General features: G+C 42.3%; 2 protein-coding genes across 7 annotated transcripts in view; one reads left to right on the forward strand and one right to left on the reverse strand.

The window, feature by feature from the left end:
- The window catches only part of IFT140 (intraflagellar transport 140), a 252,984-nt gene that overhangs the window by 27,601 nt on the left and 209,144 nt on the right, over positions 1 to 16,239 (reverse strand). The window lies entirely within an intron of this gene.
- Positions 9,459 to 16,239, forward strand: part of TMEM204 (transmembrane protein 204) — a 47,450-nt gene continuing 40,669 nt past the window's right edge. The window contains exon 1 of the mRNA XM_048868060.2: positions 9,459 to 10,799. Coding sequence (XP_048724017.2) covers positions 10,520 to 10,799 — 280 coding nt within the window. The 5' untranslated portion in view covers positions 9,459 to 10,519. The remainder of the gene's footprint in view (positions 10,800 to 16,239) is intronic.

The raw sequence follows: 16,239 nt of genomic DNA on the forward strand, positions 1-16,239 counted from the left end.
AGAACAATTAGGACAGGCTGGCTAATCAGGGCACCTGGGTTTAAAAAGGACCTCAATTCAGTTAGGTGAGGGTGCGTAAGGAGCTGGGAGTGAGAGGACGTGCTGCTGGAGGACTGAGGAGTACAAGCATTATCAGACACCAGGAGGAAGGTCCTATGGTGAGGATAAAGAAGGTGTTGGAGGGAGGCCATGGGGAAGTAGCCCAGGGAGTTGTAGCTGTCATGCAGCTGTTACAGGAGGCACTCTAGACAGCTAGAATCCACAGGGCCCTGGGCTGAAACCCGGAGTAGAGGGCAGGTCTGGGTTGCCCACAAACGTCCCAACTCCTGATCAGACACAGGAAGAGTTGACCTAGACTGTGGGTTCTACCAGAGGGGGTCTCTGGGCTGTTCCCTGACCCACATGGTGGATCAGCAGAGACTGTGGAGATTGTTATTCTCCTTTTCCCCATGCTGGCCAATGATGAGGTTATCTGAGTGAACGGCAGATTTGAGCCACGAAAGTGGCCAAACTGAGGGCTGCTGTGAATCTCTGAGGTGAGCAAATCCGTCAATAAGCACAGGACCCACCAAGGTAGAGGAGAAACTTTGTCACAGGGCATTTCAGCATCCCCCACTGTAATCTTCTGTTTAGGAAAGAAAGTCCCCACTTGCAGCTTTCTGTACAGGCTGGTGTTCCTGAAGATGCGTGCGTCATGCACCTTCCCAGACCACCCTGCATTGATGTCAGTGAAACGCCCACAGTGATCCACAAGCGCCTGCAACATCATGGAGACCTACCCCTTCCTATTGATGTACTCTGTTGCAAGGTAGTCTGGTGCCAAAATGGGCACGTGTGTGCTATCTATCACCACTCCACAATTTGGGAAACCCATTTCTGCAAAGTCGTCCACTATTTCACGCACATTTCCCAGAGTCACGGTCCTTCGTAGCAGGATGCAACTTACTGCCCTGCACACTTGCATTAATGCAGCCCCAAAGGTCGACTTCTCCACTCCAAATTGATTTGCGACTGACCAGTAGCAGTCTGGAGTCACCAGCTTCCACACAGCGATTGCCACACGCTTCTCTACCAAGAGGGCAGCTCTCATTCTGGTGTCCGTGAGCCACAGGTCGGGCAAGCTCCGCACACACTTCCAGGAAGGTGGCTTTCCGAGTCTGAACATTCTGTAGCCACTGCTAATCATCCCACACCTGCATGACGATACAATCCCACCATTCAGAGCTTGTTTCCCAATCCCAAAAGTGCAACGGTCTAGCCTATGCACCTGCTCTGTAAATGCCAAAAACCATCTAAAGTTGCAGAATGTCGGATGCCTGCAAGTCTTCCTCAGTTAGGAACTTCATGATTAACTGCACTGCCGTCCGCAAAGTCTTCATGACAATTAACAGAGCATAGGAGAGCAGGGCGGGATCCATCCCTTCTCACAAAAATGCCGGGTGCACAGCAAAGAAGGGCTGTTGCAAAAATGTTGTGAAAGAAAGCCAGAAGCCCATGGAGTGCTGGGACAGAAAGCAATGCATCATGAGACATTTAGCCCTGTCCCAAGATCCGCTCTGTGGTCCCATAACACCTAGTGACAGAAGCTGTCCAGCTGGACTGTGGGATAGGTACCCACAGTGCATTGATCACGCTGTCGATGATGGTGCCCCCATGGTGGACGTGATCTGCTGACAGAGGGAGCAAGTGTGAACATGAAATTGCGATTTTTATTATGTTGACTTTTGGGTCTCATCAGCACTTTTGTCGACACAAATAGTATAGATATGGCCTTTGTCAGTATTTATAATTTCAGATACAAAAATGATACATGCATACAAAGAGGATAATCATATTCAGCATATCACAACCTTTTCAATGACACCTTACATGACCCATCTTACATAAAATGCATTATAATTATGTCATAATCATATCATAATATCACTGTGAAGAATATGGGGTGCAGTGTCACAGCCAGGACCTTAGTTTTACCTCTCATCAGAAAGATGGTACCTCCAGCAGCAAAATGCTCCTACACCATGGTGACTGAGAAAGAACAGTGAATAACCAATACCATTTCTGACAGCACCAAGCTCTTCATTAAAGGTCTCTCTTGCAAGTACGTATTATCTGCTCCACTTGTGAGGTCTGGTAGGCTCAAAGCAAAAGCTGGTACGGCGGCAGGCATATATCAACTAACCATTTTAGATAACACAATGATCTATAAGATATCAGCAGAAGCACTTCCAGGTCTCTCTGCTTCTCAGGGATATTGCTCTGGTCCTAAGAGTGGCAGAATCTTTTGCTTCACTCTTATGAATAAGCAGTGAGAAACTTCCAAGAAGCACAGATACCGATGTCCAGCCATCAATATATAAAACTGTAGCACAACAAGATGGATGAAGGTAAGAAAAGGGAAAGTCTCTGGATAGAATGCACACAATACATCCTCTCAATTCAGTAAAAGCACAGCCACATGCTGTTAATCTCTTGACAAGTATTACTGCAGCATAAAAGACATTAAGGTCTATAAATGGCAGTGATATTTCCAGTTCAGTCTTGGGCTTGGTGTCACACATACAAAATTCCAAGTAATAATCAACCCTTCCCCCATCTTGTATTCTGAGAATTTCCTGTTCCCTGAGTTTTTCTTTGGAAAGCTAACTCACATCTGTAGTTCATCAGCCAGAGCTGGGAAACTAATGAAGACCAGATGCAGTGGAAGAGTGATCAGAGCCTAAGAATGTGCTCTCTTCTTCTGTTTCAAGGGGCACATGCTTATCCATGAAACACATTAATAAATCAGACATGATCTGCCTCTGTGCTACAGACTGGCCCCAAGACTCGGACCATCTAAACAGTGTATGGATGGTGCAATGACTTTAATCCCCCCTCTCCATGTAACTGGGTACAAGTTTTACTGCACAATTATTGTTTCAATTTTTCTCTTACATACTTGATCCTTTCAGAAGCTATTTTTCAACAGTGCTGTGGTTATGACAAGTTCCTATTAAACTAATGTCATGACATTAATCCTTTTGCTGCTGTATATATTTCAACAGCCACTTTATATGAAAGCCCAAATCAAATAGAATGCCAACCTGGAAGTTCTAGAGATGCATATTTGTTAAAATGTACTTCACCACAAAAATCTCTCTGAAATCAGGGAACACATCTCTCTGTAATACATGAGAACACAACATTTTTGTTCTTACCACTAATTTCTTTGCCAGTAGAAAATTGACATTTCCCTTCACCCTGGGTCCCTGCTTTGAGTCAAATAAGCTACTGAGCATTTTACTTTCAAAGACTCCTTTGTGATCCTAAAGGGGGAGTTCCCTGCCGAGATCTCTTGAAGTCTGTAGAACAGCTATACTCCATTTCAGTGAGACTCACAAATCCAAACACAGGTTCTTCTCTTTATCCCTATCCTGCTCCCACTGAAGTCAACTGAAACCTGCTGTTGACTTCAAGTGCAGGATCATGTCTTTAATTAACATTGCTAGCTAGGACAGACAACTATCCCAGGCTAGATTTCAGCAATCTTCTGAAGCAGATTCTAGATCATTTTTAAACTGAGATGTTCTCTTTTGACTAGTAGGCAAGCAGAAGCACTTCCATTAACTGGGAGTGGACAGAGAGAAGCACCCTTCATTAAGGTGTGACAAAGCAGCTGTGAAAAGTAGTCAAGCTGTGTGGTTCTTCTGTATCTGTGACACGATGGAAATTATTCTTAAAACTGCAGCTGAATGAAGACTGGATATATCAGAGAAGACAGATTCTGCTTCCACTTCGGGAAGATGACCTCCCTGACAGCACTTCACATTACAGTGTGTGAGAGTGGTTGCAGTGGACATTAAAGACACGTGTACCAGTTAAATGTAAAAGTTTAAGTAAGGAAAGTCAGTTTCATTTCTAAACTTGGGAACTAAAAACCCTGAATGAAGGCAATGATTATGCGTTCAGTTCCTTTATACCATCTATTCAGGTTCTCAACAGTTCATAACTGTCTAAGTCAGCCAGCTGGGAATAGAATGGATGTACAATTCTAGTGTTGAAGTGTTTACGGTGTGGTAAGCTTGATAGTAAACAGTGTCTGGGCTTGTTTACACAAACCCTGTAAGACACTGAAGCCTCACCCTTTCCTTAAACTCCACCCATTGCCTACGTGCTGCTTTTGGGGTGTTTTCATGAAAAGGAAAAGGATGGGATGAAGCAGGTGCTTTTTCCTAAGGAAAATTAAGAACATCTACTGCTATTTTTCAAATGTTAGTTACGTGTGTTTGCTTGGAATTACAGTATTTTAAAGCCACACCAAAAAATAAAGCAATGTTAATGCTGTGACTTTGACCCACAACAGCAGGAAACTCTGATTGGAAGCTGAAATCCATTCTTAACTCTGACTCATATCTGATAGGGCATGCAAAATCAGCCACTGGACCAAGGATCCCTTTAGGGGCCCAAATCAGCTGCAGTACTTAGACATGACACGCTGAGACAGAGTGACCATTTCAACCTTAACGTTATGACTCCTGTGGATTTAATGCTGATTCTTAAGAGTGATATGTAAATCTTTTTTTTTTTTAAAAAAAAAGTACATTAGTATTACCCCCGTTGTGAATATTACGGCACAGTAGGTGAGTTTCAGCTGAGAGTGAAGTTAGTCACAACCTTTATATTTTGTTCTTCTTACACCTCTCGTTCCTAGTATAATAGATTTGAAAAATGACACTTGTAGGTTTAAAAAACAAAACAAAAAACAACAAAACAAAAAAACGTTTTAGATGAACTCGGTACAGTAGGACTAAAATGCAACAAGAACCCCAATCCCATAATGCACTTTGAGCATGTGAATAGCCACACTCACTTCCGGGTGACTACTCCCTGTAAGGTTTCAGAGTAACAGCCGTGTTAGTCTGTATTCGCAAAAAGAAAAGGAGTACTTGTGGCACCTTAGAGACTAACCAATTTATTTGAGCATGAGCTTTCGTGAGCTCATGCTCAAATAAGTTGGTTAGTCTCTAAGGTGCCACAAGTACTCCTTTTTACTCACTGTAAAAGTTTGGAAAGGGTCTGGCAGTTGGAACACACCTTCCACACTCCTACAAGAACCCTAAAGGATCGAAATTCTTAAGAGCTAGGGGGGTTCCTGTACAGCCTTGCCCAATGGAAGCATAAGAGCCACAAGGGCAAATCCTGTGTATGTGGAATCTTTCAAGGAGGAATACTGATGTGCCAGCAACAGCCAGTTATTATTGCTATTTATACACAGGCATAGGTGTTACATACCCTGAGCTACTTTGGTCTGCAAATGCCTAGCAGAACTCAGTGTCTCTGCAAAACTGTTATTTTGCTTCTATGTTTGTGCTCGTATTTGGAATTTTACTAATTTACAGACTTGGATGTTGTGATTGTTTGCCAAAACCAAATCTTTTAACAGGATTATACTCTATCTAAATAAATGTAAAAGGCAGGTAAGTAATATGTTTTGACTGTCCCCAAATTAATAAGGAGGGGAATTCAGCACATTAGTAACTCAGGCTATGTCAACACTACAGCTTATGTTGGTATAATTTATGTCGCTCAGGGGGATGAATAAATAAAGCTCTCTCCCATCGGCTTAAATTAGAGAGTTTACAGTGGCTCTGAAAATAAGGTTAATATACTAACTTACATTTACATATTGGTTTCCGTTCAGAAGGATCCCAAAATGCTGTATAAACTCAAAGTGAAATGCAAACTATAAACAGGGATCATTTAACTCACCTCTGAACTTAAACTATCTCTGGGTGGAACACAACAGCTGTTTAACTGCAGACAGGAACACCAAACAACAATTTATGGCAGGAAGTGAGGAAATCTTATCTAATTGAAATGCCATGATTAGTGCAAGTTATTAATGTGATGAATTGCTCCTCATACTTTGTTATTTGGGGCATATTAGTTGAGTGGTGTGGTGAAACTTACAGTGCTACTGCACTATCCAATCTATGGTTAAATACATATAAATGTATGTCTCCCATCACCACGATATCTGAATCCCTCGCACTCATTAATTAATGTATTCCCATAACCCCTGTGAAGTCAGGTAGTATTATCGTTCCTGTTCTGCAGATGGGGAACTGATGCACCACGAGACTAAGTGATTTGACCAAGGTCATACAGGAAACTTGAGGCAGAGATGAGAACTGAACGCAGATCTTGAGTCACAGTCTAGTGCCTTAACCTCAAGATCGTCACCTCTCCTTGGTGATACGCCAAAGTCTAGCACCTGTCATGAGAAATGTTCAGTTTTTTAAAACTGTTTTTAATTTAGAAGAGTGATGGGATGTTCCTAAACTAAATAATTTGTGTGAAGAGCAGAAGTGGAAGATTTAAAATGGTTGGACTGGTTGTGTTCAGCTATCTTATAATTAAATGCATTGCTAATATAAGACATGGCTGACAGAGGACACATTATATACATTCAAATTATAAACTCATGAAAATAGGAGTCTATAAAAACCTGGCCGATCACTTTGGGTATGTCTACACTGCAATGAAAGGCCGATAGCATGGCTGCAGCTGGCCTGGGTCAGCTTACTCAGGCTTGGGGGGATGGAAAGAGGCTCGGGCTGTCGGGCTACAAATTGCAGTGTAGCTGTTCGTACCAGGGCTGAAGCCTGGGCTCTGAGACCCTGCAAGGAGAGAGTCTCTGAGCCCAAACACTGACATTGCAAATTTTGGCCCATAGCATGAGCCCACAAGCCCAACTCAACTGCAGGCTCTGAGACTCAGTGCCACAATTTTTTTATTGCAGTGTAGACATACCGTTTAAGTCTGAAAGACCATACTTTTTTAAATGTCAGTGGACTCCACTATCAAAGTCAGCCATGAACACACCACTAACACCTTTAGCTCATTCTTCTTAATCAATCAAGCATTTTTAAGTACCAGTAGCTTGAACTGATAAGCCTTATTTCCTTCTTTCTGAGATATTTATAGGCCCTCAATCACTGCGTATTTAAGGGACAAGTATTTCCATCCTCTCTCAGTAAAAAGCTTAGAGAATAACACAGAAGAGTTGTCTGTGAGGGAACATTCAGCTGTTAGTTCTAACTTCTTGTGCTAACAGTGATCTGAGATGCAGTGCCTGAGGGAGGGGTAACATAAAGCTTTGCCTCCTTCGTAATGTTGCATTGGCTTTAATTTAACTTGTTTTTTAAACCAGTTTAGTTAAGCTGCTGCAAACCCCTGGGTGGACACTTATTTTGGTTTAGCTTTAACCCTATTTCCAATTAATCTAAGTTAAACCAAAAAAAACTGCTCTTCAACTAAAATAAGAACCTTCACTTGGTGTTTGCACTGGTTTAACTGAATCAGTTTAAATTCATACCTGAGGACTTGTCTATAAGAGAAAGGCGTACTGGTTTAATCTAAGGTTTTCTTCTTCACAAGTTTATTTATTAAACTGTTCTGGAATGATGACCAATTCCTTATCTCTGAACATCAGACCCTGCTAGTTTTATACAATTCTTTCATGGATACGAGACCATTGTGATCACCTAGTCTGACTTCCTATATAACACAGGCATTAGGACTTCCCTGAATTAATTCATTTGAACTAGAGCATACCTTTTAGAAAAACATCAAATTTTGGTTTTAAAATTCCCAGTGATGGAGAATCTACCATAACCTTTGGTAAATTGTTCCAGTGGTTAATTACCCTTACTGTTAGAAACTGGCACCTTATTTCTAGCCTAAATTTATCTAGCTTCAACTACTTGTCATTTGATCATGTTATACCTTTATCTGCTAGACTGAAGAGCCCTCTATTATCAAATTTCTGTTCTTCATGTAAGTACTTCTAAACAGTGGTCAAAACACCTGTGAACCTTCTCTTCAATAACATAAATAGATTGAGCTTCTTCCTCACATCTTTCACTGTAAGGCATGTTTCCCAATAATTAATAATTCTTATGGCTATTTTCTGAATTCTTTCCAATTTTTTGACATCCTTCTTGAAATGTGGACACCAGAACTAGACATGGTATTTCAGTAGCAGTCACACCAGTGCCAAATACAGAAATAATAACAACCTCCCTACTTCTACTCGACATTCCTGTTTATAAATCCAAAGATTACAATAGCACTTTTAGCTACAGCATTTAACTGGAAGCTCACATTCAGCAGATTATACCCCCCAGTCTTTTCAGAATCACTGCTTCCAAGTACTGAGTCCCCCAGCCTCAAAATATGGCCTGCATTCTTGGTTCCAATATGTAAGACTTTACATTTGGCTGTATTGAAACACACATTGTTTGCTTGCACCCAACTTATCAAGTTATCCAGATTGCTTAGTATCGTCCTTATTTACCACTGCACCAACTTTTGAGTTATCTGCCAATCTGTTCAGTAATGATTTCTGTTTTTTTACAGGTTATTGATAAAACATGTTAAATAGCATAGGGTAAAGAACTTATTGCTGTGGGATCCCACTAGAAACATACCCAACTCAATGATGATTCTGTTTGCAATTGCATTTTAAGACCTATCTGTCAAACAGTTTTTAATCCATTTAATTCAGATAACTCTCCTCAATACACACATAGTCCCAAGGCTGGTGTGCACACTTAGCTTGCTATGCTGCAGTTAGTTCTACATTTGTATGTGAAAACTGTCACAACACTAAGGCTATGTCTACACTAGAGGCCTTACAACAGCACAGCTGTACCGATGCAGCTGCGCTGCTGTAAGATCTCTCTTGTAGCGGCTCTATGCCACCGGGAGAGCTCTCTCCCGATGACATAATTAAATTACCCCCCCAATAAGCAGCAGTAGCTATGTCAGCAGGAGAAGCTTTCCTGCCGACATAGAGTTGTGCACAATACCACTTATGCTGGAGAAATTTATGTCACTCAGGGGTGTGTTTTTTCAGACCCCTGAGCAACATAAGTTTTGCCGACATAAGTGGCAGCGTAGACATGGCAATAACGTCCACAGAGTCTGAAAGGGGTTCGCCAGATTTCCCAGCAGAGCCACAAGGGGGCAAAGCAAGTCAGGACTGGGGTGTCAGCCCTGCACAGGCAGAATGCATTAGAGCAGTGGTTCTCAACCTGTTCCATACTGCAACATCCCCCACTTTTCCATTCCAGAACCACCTCAGAACACCCTATCTGTCCATGATCTCCCTCTCTTCCACAACAGGTCAAGGTCTGTGCGGTCTCAAACCCAACATGCATCCGATGAAGTGAGCTGTATCTCACGAAAGCTTATGCTCAAATAAATTTGTTAGTCTCTAAGGTGCCACAAGTACTCCTTTTCTTTTTGCGAATACAGACTAACACGGCTGCTACTCTGAATTCTGATACAGTTTGCTTTCAATATAAAACATTAAGAAAGCCCTCAATGCTCCACTGCATTTGCCTCTGCAGAGTTGACATTATGGTTGAATTTATGGGTTTGTTTTTTGTTTGGGGCGGTGCTCACTGATTTGTTTCTTGTGATCCCTTCAGATGCACAAACGGATCCAAATCCCTTCTGTCCCACAGCATCATGCTTCTCTGGCTGACTGGTTGGTTTGGTTACTATTCTTTCTGGGAGGGAAAGAAAAGGAGAAGGAGGGGGGACACTGGAAGGAGGTGAGAGAAGAAGGGGGGACTAGGTTTTTAGAAGTCTCCATAATGTTTTCCTTTCAGGAAACACATCCTGTTAACGTTTGACTGCGGTGGCAGTAGCTCTGTTTGTTGCAGTCGGCTACGCCCTGAGGCTCACCAAAAACAGCCACAAAAACAACCATTTCCTCTCTGTTAAGAGACAGAGGGGGAGGAAAAAAACCCACTTCCTCACAACAGAGTTTCTGCTCTCCAGCCCTCTTTCACTCGCTGCTCTGACAGTGTAAGAGAAACCGGAGAGGAGCAGATTCCTCAGGATACTCCAAACTTCCAGAGCACCTTTGGGATGAAGACATTCACTTCAAATTTGGCTTGGATTTTAGAATGAAGTTTCCCTCTGTTTGTGGGATGTTCTGAGTTTTGTGGCTGAAAAGGCTTTCAGAGGTGCTACTTCATGACTCTTATGTGAGTCTCTTTCTCCTCTTGCAGCTGCATTCTGAAGAGTTGAGGCATTGTGTCTGCAAGCATTTCAGTCTGTTTTCCCAGGAACAACCCAGGTTTTCCCACTTCAAGACTGGATACTCTCTGGCTTTGCCTTGTCCCACAAGGAATGGACCTCCCTGTTCTTCAGTTCATCACCAGACTGGCTTTGCTCATCCAGGTACAGGAAGGTGGATAAGGCACAGCTTGGAAGGACAGAGACCTGCAAGCTCTTCTTTGCACTTGTATTTTATGGAATTCTTCTACCTACCTGACTGTGTTCTTATCTGCTTGGTCAGAAACACCTTAGGAGTCGACTTTGAGAATGAACGGTGATGTTCTCTAGCCCCCCATAACATCCTACTGCAGCTGCCTCCTATTTCAAGTCCTACTTCAATGTGCTGCAGCTCATCAGGACCTTGGATCTTCTGCAAATAGACACTGGCAGCAGTCAACAGTCAGATATGACTGTCCAGAAACTGGTAGCCACAGCTGTGTTGGTAGCCCTGGTCTCACTTATTCTTAACAATGCAGCTGCCTTTACTCCCAATTGGGTATACCAGACCCTGGAGGATGGGCGTAAGCGCAGTGTGGGGCTGTGGAAGATGTGCTGGCTGGCAGAGAAGGGGAGAGGAGGTGCAGGCACGGGCACCAGACATGGGCAAGGGGAGGAGCGAGAGTGTGAATCCCTGGGCTGGGGTTCAGAGTCAGCTGGGTTCCAGGAATCTCGTAGCACTGTCAAACGTAAGTCCCATGTTTTGTCTTCTGTGCTTACTTTGGATTATGATTTCTATAGCACCACTGGTGTGCATGGCACTGTACAGACAAAGTCCCTGCCCAGAGGAGCTTACAGTCTAATAAGACTGAGAGGACTGAAACTGAGATGTGCTGAGCACCTGCTGAAGTCAAAGGGAGTTGTGGGGTTCTCAGCTCCTCTCAAGATCAGGCCCCAAATAAACAAGAATGAGGCCAGTTATAAACAAGTCAATAGAAAGTGATGGGCTCTAGAATAAGTATAATATATCTCACTATCAAGCTTATATGAGACTGGGGAAAAAAGCGGGCAAAAAGTGCACTAGGAATAATACATCTGGGAACCACAAGTCTAGACCTTTGAGACACATCTCCAGTAGCTTCTCTAGTGCTTCTCCCCATGCCGTACCTATTCAACGATAACACTCTGCTGCAAGCTCAAACCGTCCTTCTAAACACAGCAAAACCTTGACCAGGTAGTGGTGGTGGGGACTGTTTTTTTTTTTTTTTTAAAGTATTTAACTATTAAGAATTCAAAAAGAAATGGGCAGAGTCTCCAGATACAGACAATGAGTAATACCGGTTTTCATCCTTACTTGTTTTCTACTGAGGAGAGAAAAAAAGATCGTAAGATCCTGGGTGGATTAAAAAATATAAAATGGAGAAGGGTTGTGGTGAAGGAAATATTTATTGTTCTTGGTGGAAAAACAGACGGTAAATACTCTGCAAGGGGAACATCCAAATCACTAAATACCACATTCTTGTAAATTCATAGACTCCCCATGGGATGGATAGAATATATATGGGTTAAACTGTGGTGGGAGCTATTTAAAAGTTTTGGCTAAAACAGAATTTACAAGCCAACTTGCAGAACAGTACCAGCATTATCTGAATAATCAAGAGTGCAGTTCATTAATCATATTTACAACATTAAGGGCTGGATCCTGCTCTCACTTAAGATATGAAAGTAAGATTGGGCTCAATCAGCAACATTCAACTCTGCTACAACTGCTACAGCTAAGCTGCTGACAGAGCTTCACTGCAAGCTTCTGTTTTCAGCAGTTCACTTACCTGTGAGTACTGGGTCTGGAATAACATTTGATAAACAAACGTTCAGAACAGGAGTGCTTTGGGTCTGTTCATTTTTTAAGACAAATTAAACAGTAATTTAATTGCATCCTCCAGTGACAGAAATGAAAAGTGTGAACAGCTGTAAAACTGGTATCACATCCCCTACCTCACAGGATTGTCTATAGGCTTTGTTAATGTTTGATTCATGTTTGAAGTGATTTAAGGTCCTTGAAAGGTGTAATTAAGTACAAAGTACTGTTATTACTAAAAGAAGAAAAATAGATGCAGGGGATTTCAGATGAGTTTTTTAATGTTTTAAAATGCATATAGAGTTAATCTAGTCCAGAATATGGACTGTTGCGTTGGCCTTTTCCATGCTTTTTGGGAATTAAAATAAGAAAATGAAGAAGGACTTTTGTTTGTCTTGCAGAACAATGCTTTCCTGTGCACAGACACTTTTTTTTTCAAAAAAATATTCATACTTTTTTAGCACATGTGCCAAGTGTGAGCCTGTACAGACATCACCCACAAACGAAATACTCCTGAGCTGTTAAAAAACCCGAGACCTGATTTCTTTTAAAATTCTGATCCTTAATGATGTCATAGAACTAGTTACAAAAGTAATATGCCTATCTGTAATTACACCACTAGAATCATTGCACTCCATCAGGTTCACAATCTAAGCTACATCTCCAAAAGAGCACACACAGTTTTTTTAAAAGTGGACATTTTGCACACAAGAGCATGTGTAAGCTCTTGGCACACATGACATTTTGAAATCACATGCAAATTAGCATGTGAATGTCTTGTTCTGCACCATTCAGAAAATGGATGGCCCTAAAAAACTTTCATATAAGCATCAGTTCCACTGAGGAATTTTGTGAGCACCAATTTCTCACCTATTAAAGCAAATCTTGACTAAGAATGTCTAGAGTTCAGAAAAGTGCATAAATTATAGCAGGAATAAGTCTAATCATTCATTTTACTTGCAAAGAAGCATCCCCAATGGTTTGAATTTAAATAAGGTCCCATAAGATTAAAGAATAAATTCTTTATCTCACAGGGAGCAAGTTTTAGATAAAAAGATCATTTTGAATCTCTATAAAGGGATGTTTTTAAAAAAGGTCATGCAAATCTTATGGTAAAAACTGCCTCATAAGAAATCTTGTAAGCAACAGTCTTACTGAATACATTCAAGACAAAGATGCTTTTCTGAGGACCTCATAGTCACGATGGGCCTGATTCTGCATTCATTACACAACAGGCTCTGTATTTGTTTTTATGTTGCTATAGAGTACAGCTCTAACAGCAATGTATGTATTGTTCTAGTAAGATATGATAATATTCTCATCTGTTAACTATAGATAAATCACAAACACATACACACAAACACACTGATCAACCTCTGAATGAGTAAATTCAGTCCTTAAAAGTGAAGATGTGGTTTAAAGTTTAATACTTTGGATGTATGAGTAAAATTACAATCATCCAAATTAAACTGCATTTCAGTGCCATTTGAAGGCTGACAAATAGAAAACATATGGGTCTGTTTAAGTAATACAAAAAAGGTTACAGCCTCTCATATTTAAATTGATTTTTAATATATGTATTATTATTTCATATTTGGGGTTATTTTCCTTGCAAAACCTTTGAGAATGCGTGTTTACATATACTGACAACTTCCATTTCAATACTGCAGTATGTAACTAATAGCTAAGTGACTGAACTACTACAAGGTTGTCCAAATCAAACAGGGGAAAGTATGCAGTAATATGTATGTTCACAACACAAGAGCATAGCAAATTCTTCCAAAAACCAGGAGCCATTACAAGACTTTCAAAATATATTCCATTTTGCACAGCTGGAATTAAAATGTATGTGAATGTGTGTGAGAGTCTTTGGGTTAAGTTTAGAGGCAAGAGCAACAAGGGTGATGTCGTGGTGGGCGTTTGCTGTAGACCACCAGACCAGGAGGATGAGGTAGACAAGGCTTTCTTTGGACAACTAACAGAAATTTGCAGATCACAGGCCCTGGTTCTCATGGGGGACTTCAGTCACCCTGACATCTCCTGGGAGAGCAATGCAGCAGTGCACAGACAATCCAGGAAGTTTTTGGAGAGTGTTGGGGACAACTTCCTGGTGCAAGTGCAGGAGGAACCAACTAGGGGCTGTGCTCCTCTTGACCTGCTGCTCACAATAAGGGAAGAATTGGTAGGGGAAGTAGAAGTGGGTGGCAACCTGGGCAGCAGTGACCATGAGATGGTCGAGTTCAGGATCCTGACAAAAGGAAGAAAGGAGAGCAGCAGAATACAGACCCTGAACTTCAGAAAAGCAGGCTTTGACTCCCTCAGGGAACTGATGGGCAGGATCCCCTGGGACGCTAATATGAGGGGGAAAGGAGTCCAGGAGAGTTGGCTGTATTTTAAAGAAGCCTTATTGAGGGCCTAGGAATAAACCATCCCAACGTGCAGAAAGAATAGCAAATATGGCAGGCAACCAGCTTGGCTTAACAGAGAAATCTTCAGTGAGCTTAAACACAAAAAGGAAGCTTATAAGAAGTGGAAACTTGGACAGATGATGAGAGAGGAGCATGAAAATATTGCTCGAGCATGCAGGGGTGTAATCAGGAAGGCCAAAGCACAATCTGAGTTATAGCTAGCAAGGGATTTGAAGGGTAACAAGAAGGGTTTCTACAGGCATGTTAGCAACAAGAAGAAGGTCAGAGAAAGTGTGGGACTCTTACTGAATGGGGGAGGCAATGTTGTGACAGATGATGTAGAAAAAGCTGAAGTACTCAATGCTTTTTTGCCTCCGTCTTCACAGACAAGGTCAGCTCCCAGACTGCTGCACTGGGCAGCATAGTGTGTGGAGGAGGTGAGCAGCCCTCAGTAGTGAAAGAACAGGTTAAGGACTATTTAGAAAAGCTGGACATGCACAAGTCCATGGGCCAGGATGCAACGCATCCAAGGGTGCTGACGGAGGTGGCTTATATGATTGCAGAGCCATTGGCCATTATCTTTGAAAACTCGTGGTGATCGGGAGAGGTCCCGGACAATTGGAAAAAGGTAAATATAGTGCCCATCTTTAAAAAAGGGAAGAAGAAGAATCTAGAGAACTACAGACCAGTCAGCCTCACCTCAGTCCCCAGAAAAATCTTGGAGCAGGTGCTCAAGGAATCCATTTTGAAGCACTTGGAGGAGAGGAAAATGATCAGAAACAGTCAAGATGGATTCACTAAGGGCAAGTCATGCCTGATCAACCTGATTGCCTTCTATGATGAGATAACTGGCTCTGTGGATATGGGGAAAGCAGTGGATGTGGTATACCTTGACTTTAGCAAAGCTTTTGATACAGTCTCCCACAGCATTCTTGCCAGCAAGTTAAAGAAGTATTGATTGGATGAATGGACCATAAGGTGTATAGAAAGCTGGCTAGATCATCGGGCTCATTGGGCTCAATGTCTAGTTGGCTGCTGGTATCAAGCGGAGTGCCCCAGAGGTCGGTCCTGAGACCGGTTCTGTTCAACATCTTCATTAATGATCTGGATGATGGGATCGATTGCACCCTCAGTAAGTTCGAGGATGACACTAAGGTGGGGGGAGAAGTAGATATGCTGGAGGGTAGGGATAGGGTCCAGAGTGACCTAGATAAATTGGAGGTTCAACAAGGACAAGTGCAGAGTCCTGCACTTAGGTCGGAAGAATCCCATGCACTGCTACAGGCTGGGGACTGACTGGCTAAGCAGCAGTTCTGCAGAAAAGGACCTGGGGATCACAGTGGATGAGAACTGGATATGAATCAACAGTGTGCCCTTGTTGCCAAGAATGCTAACTGCATTAGTAGGAGCACTGCCAGCAGATCGAGGGAAGTGATTATTCCCCTCTATTCGGCACTATTGAGGTCACATCTGGAATGTTGCGTCCAGTTTTGGGCCCCCCCACTATAGAAAGGATGTGAACAAATTGGAGAGAGTCCAGCGGGGGGCAACGAAAATGGGGGGCTTATTTAGTCTGCGGAAGAGAAGAGTGAGGGGGGATTTGATAGCAGCTACCGGAAGGGGGGTTCCAAAGAGAATGGAGCTCAGCTGTTCTCAGTGGTGGCAGATGACAGAACAAGAAGCAATGATCTCAAGTGGCAGTAGCGGAGGTCTAGGTTGGATATTAGGAAAAACTATTTCACTAGGAAGGTGGTGAAGCACTGGAATGGGATACCGAGGGAGGTGCTGGAATCTCTATCTTTAGAGGTTTTTAAGGCCCGGCTTGACAAAGCTCTGGCTGGGATGATTTAGTTGGGGTTAGTCCTGCTTTGAGCAGGGGGTTGGACTAGATGACTTCCTGAGCTAAGTTCCCTGTAAGTTGTG

The sequence above is a fragment of the Caretta caretta genome, chromosome 10, assembly GCF_965140235.1.
Source record: "Caretta caretta isolate rCarCar2 chromosome 10, rCarCar1.hap1, whole genome shotgun sequence".
Taxonomy (NCBI): Eukaryota; Metazoa; Chordata; order Testudines; family Cheloniidae; genus Caretta; species Caretta caretta.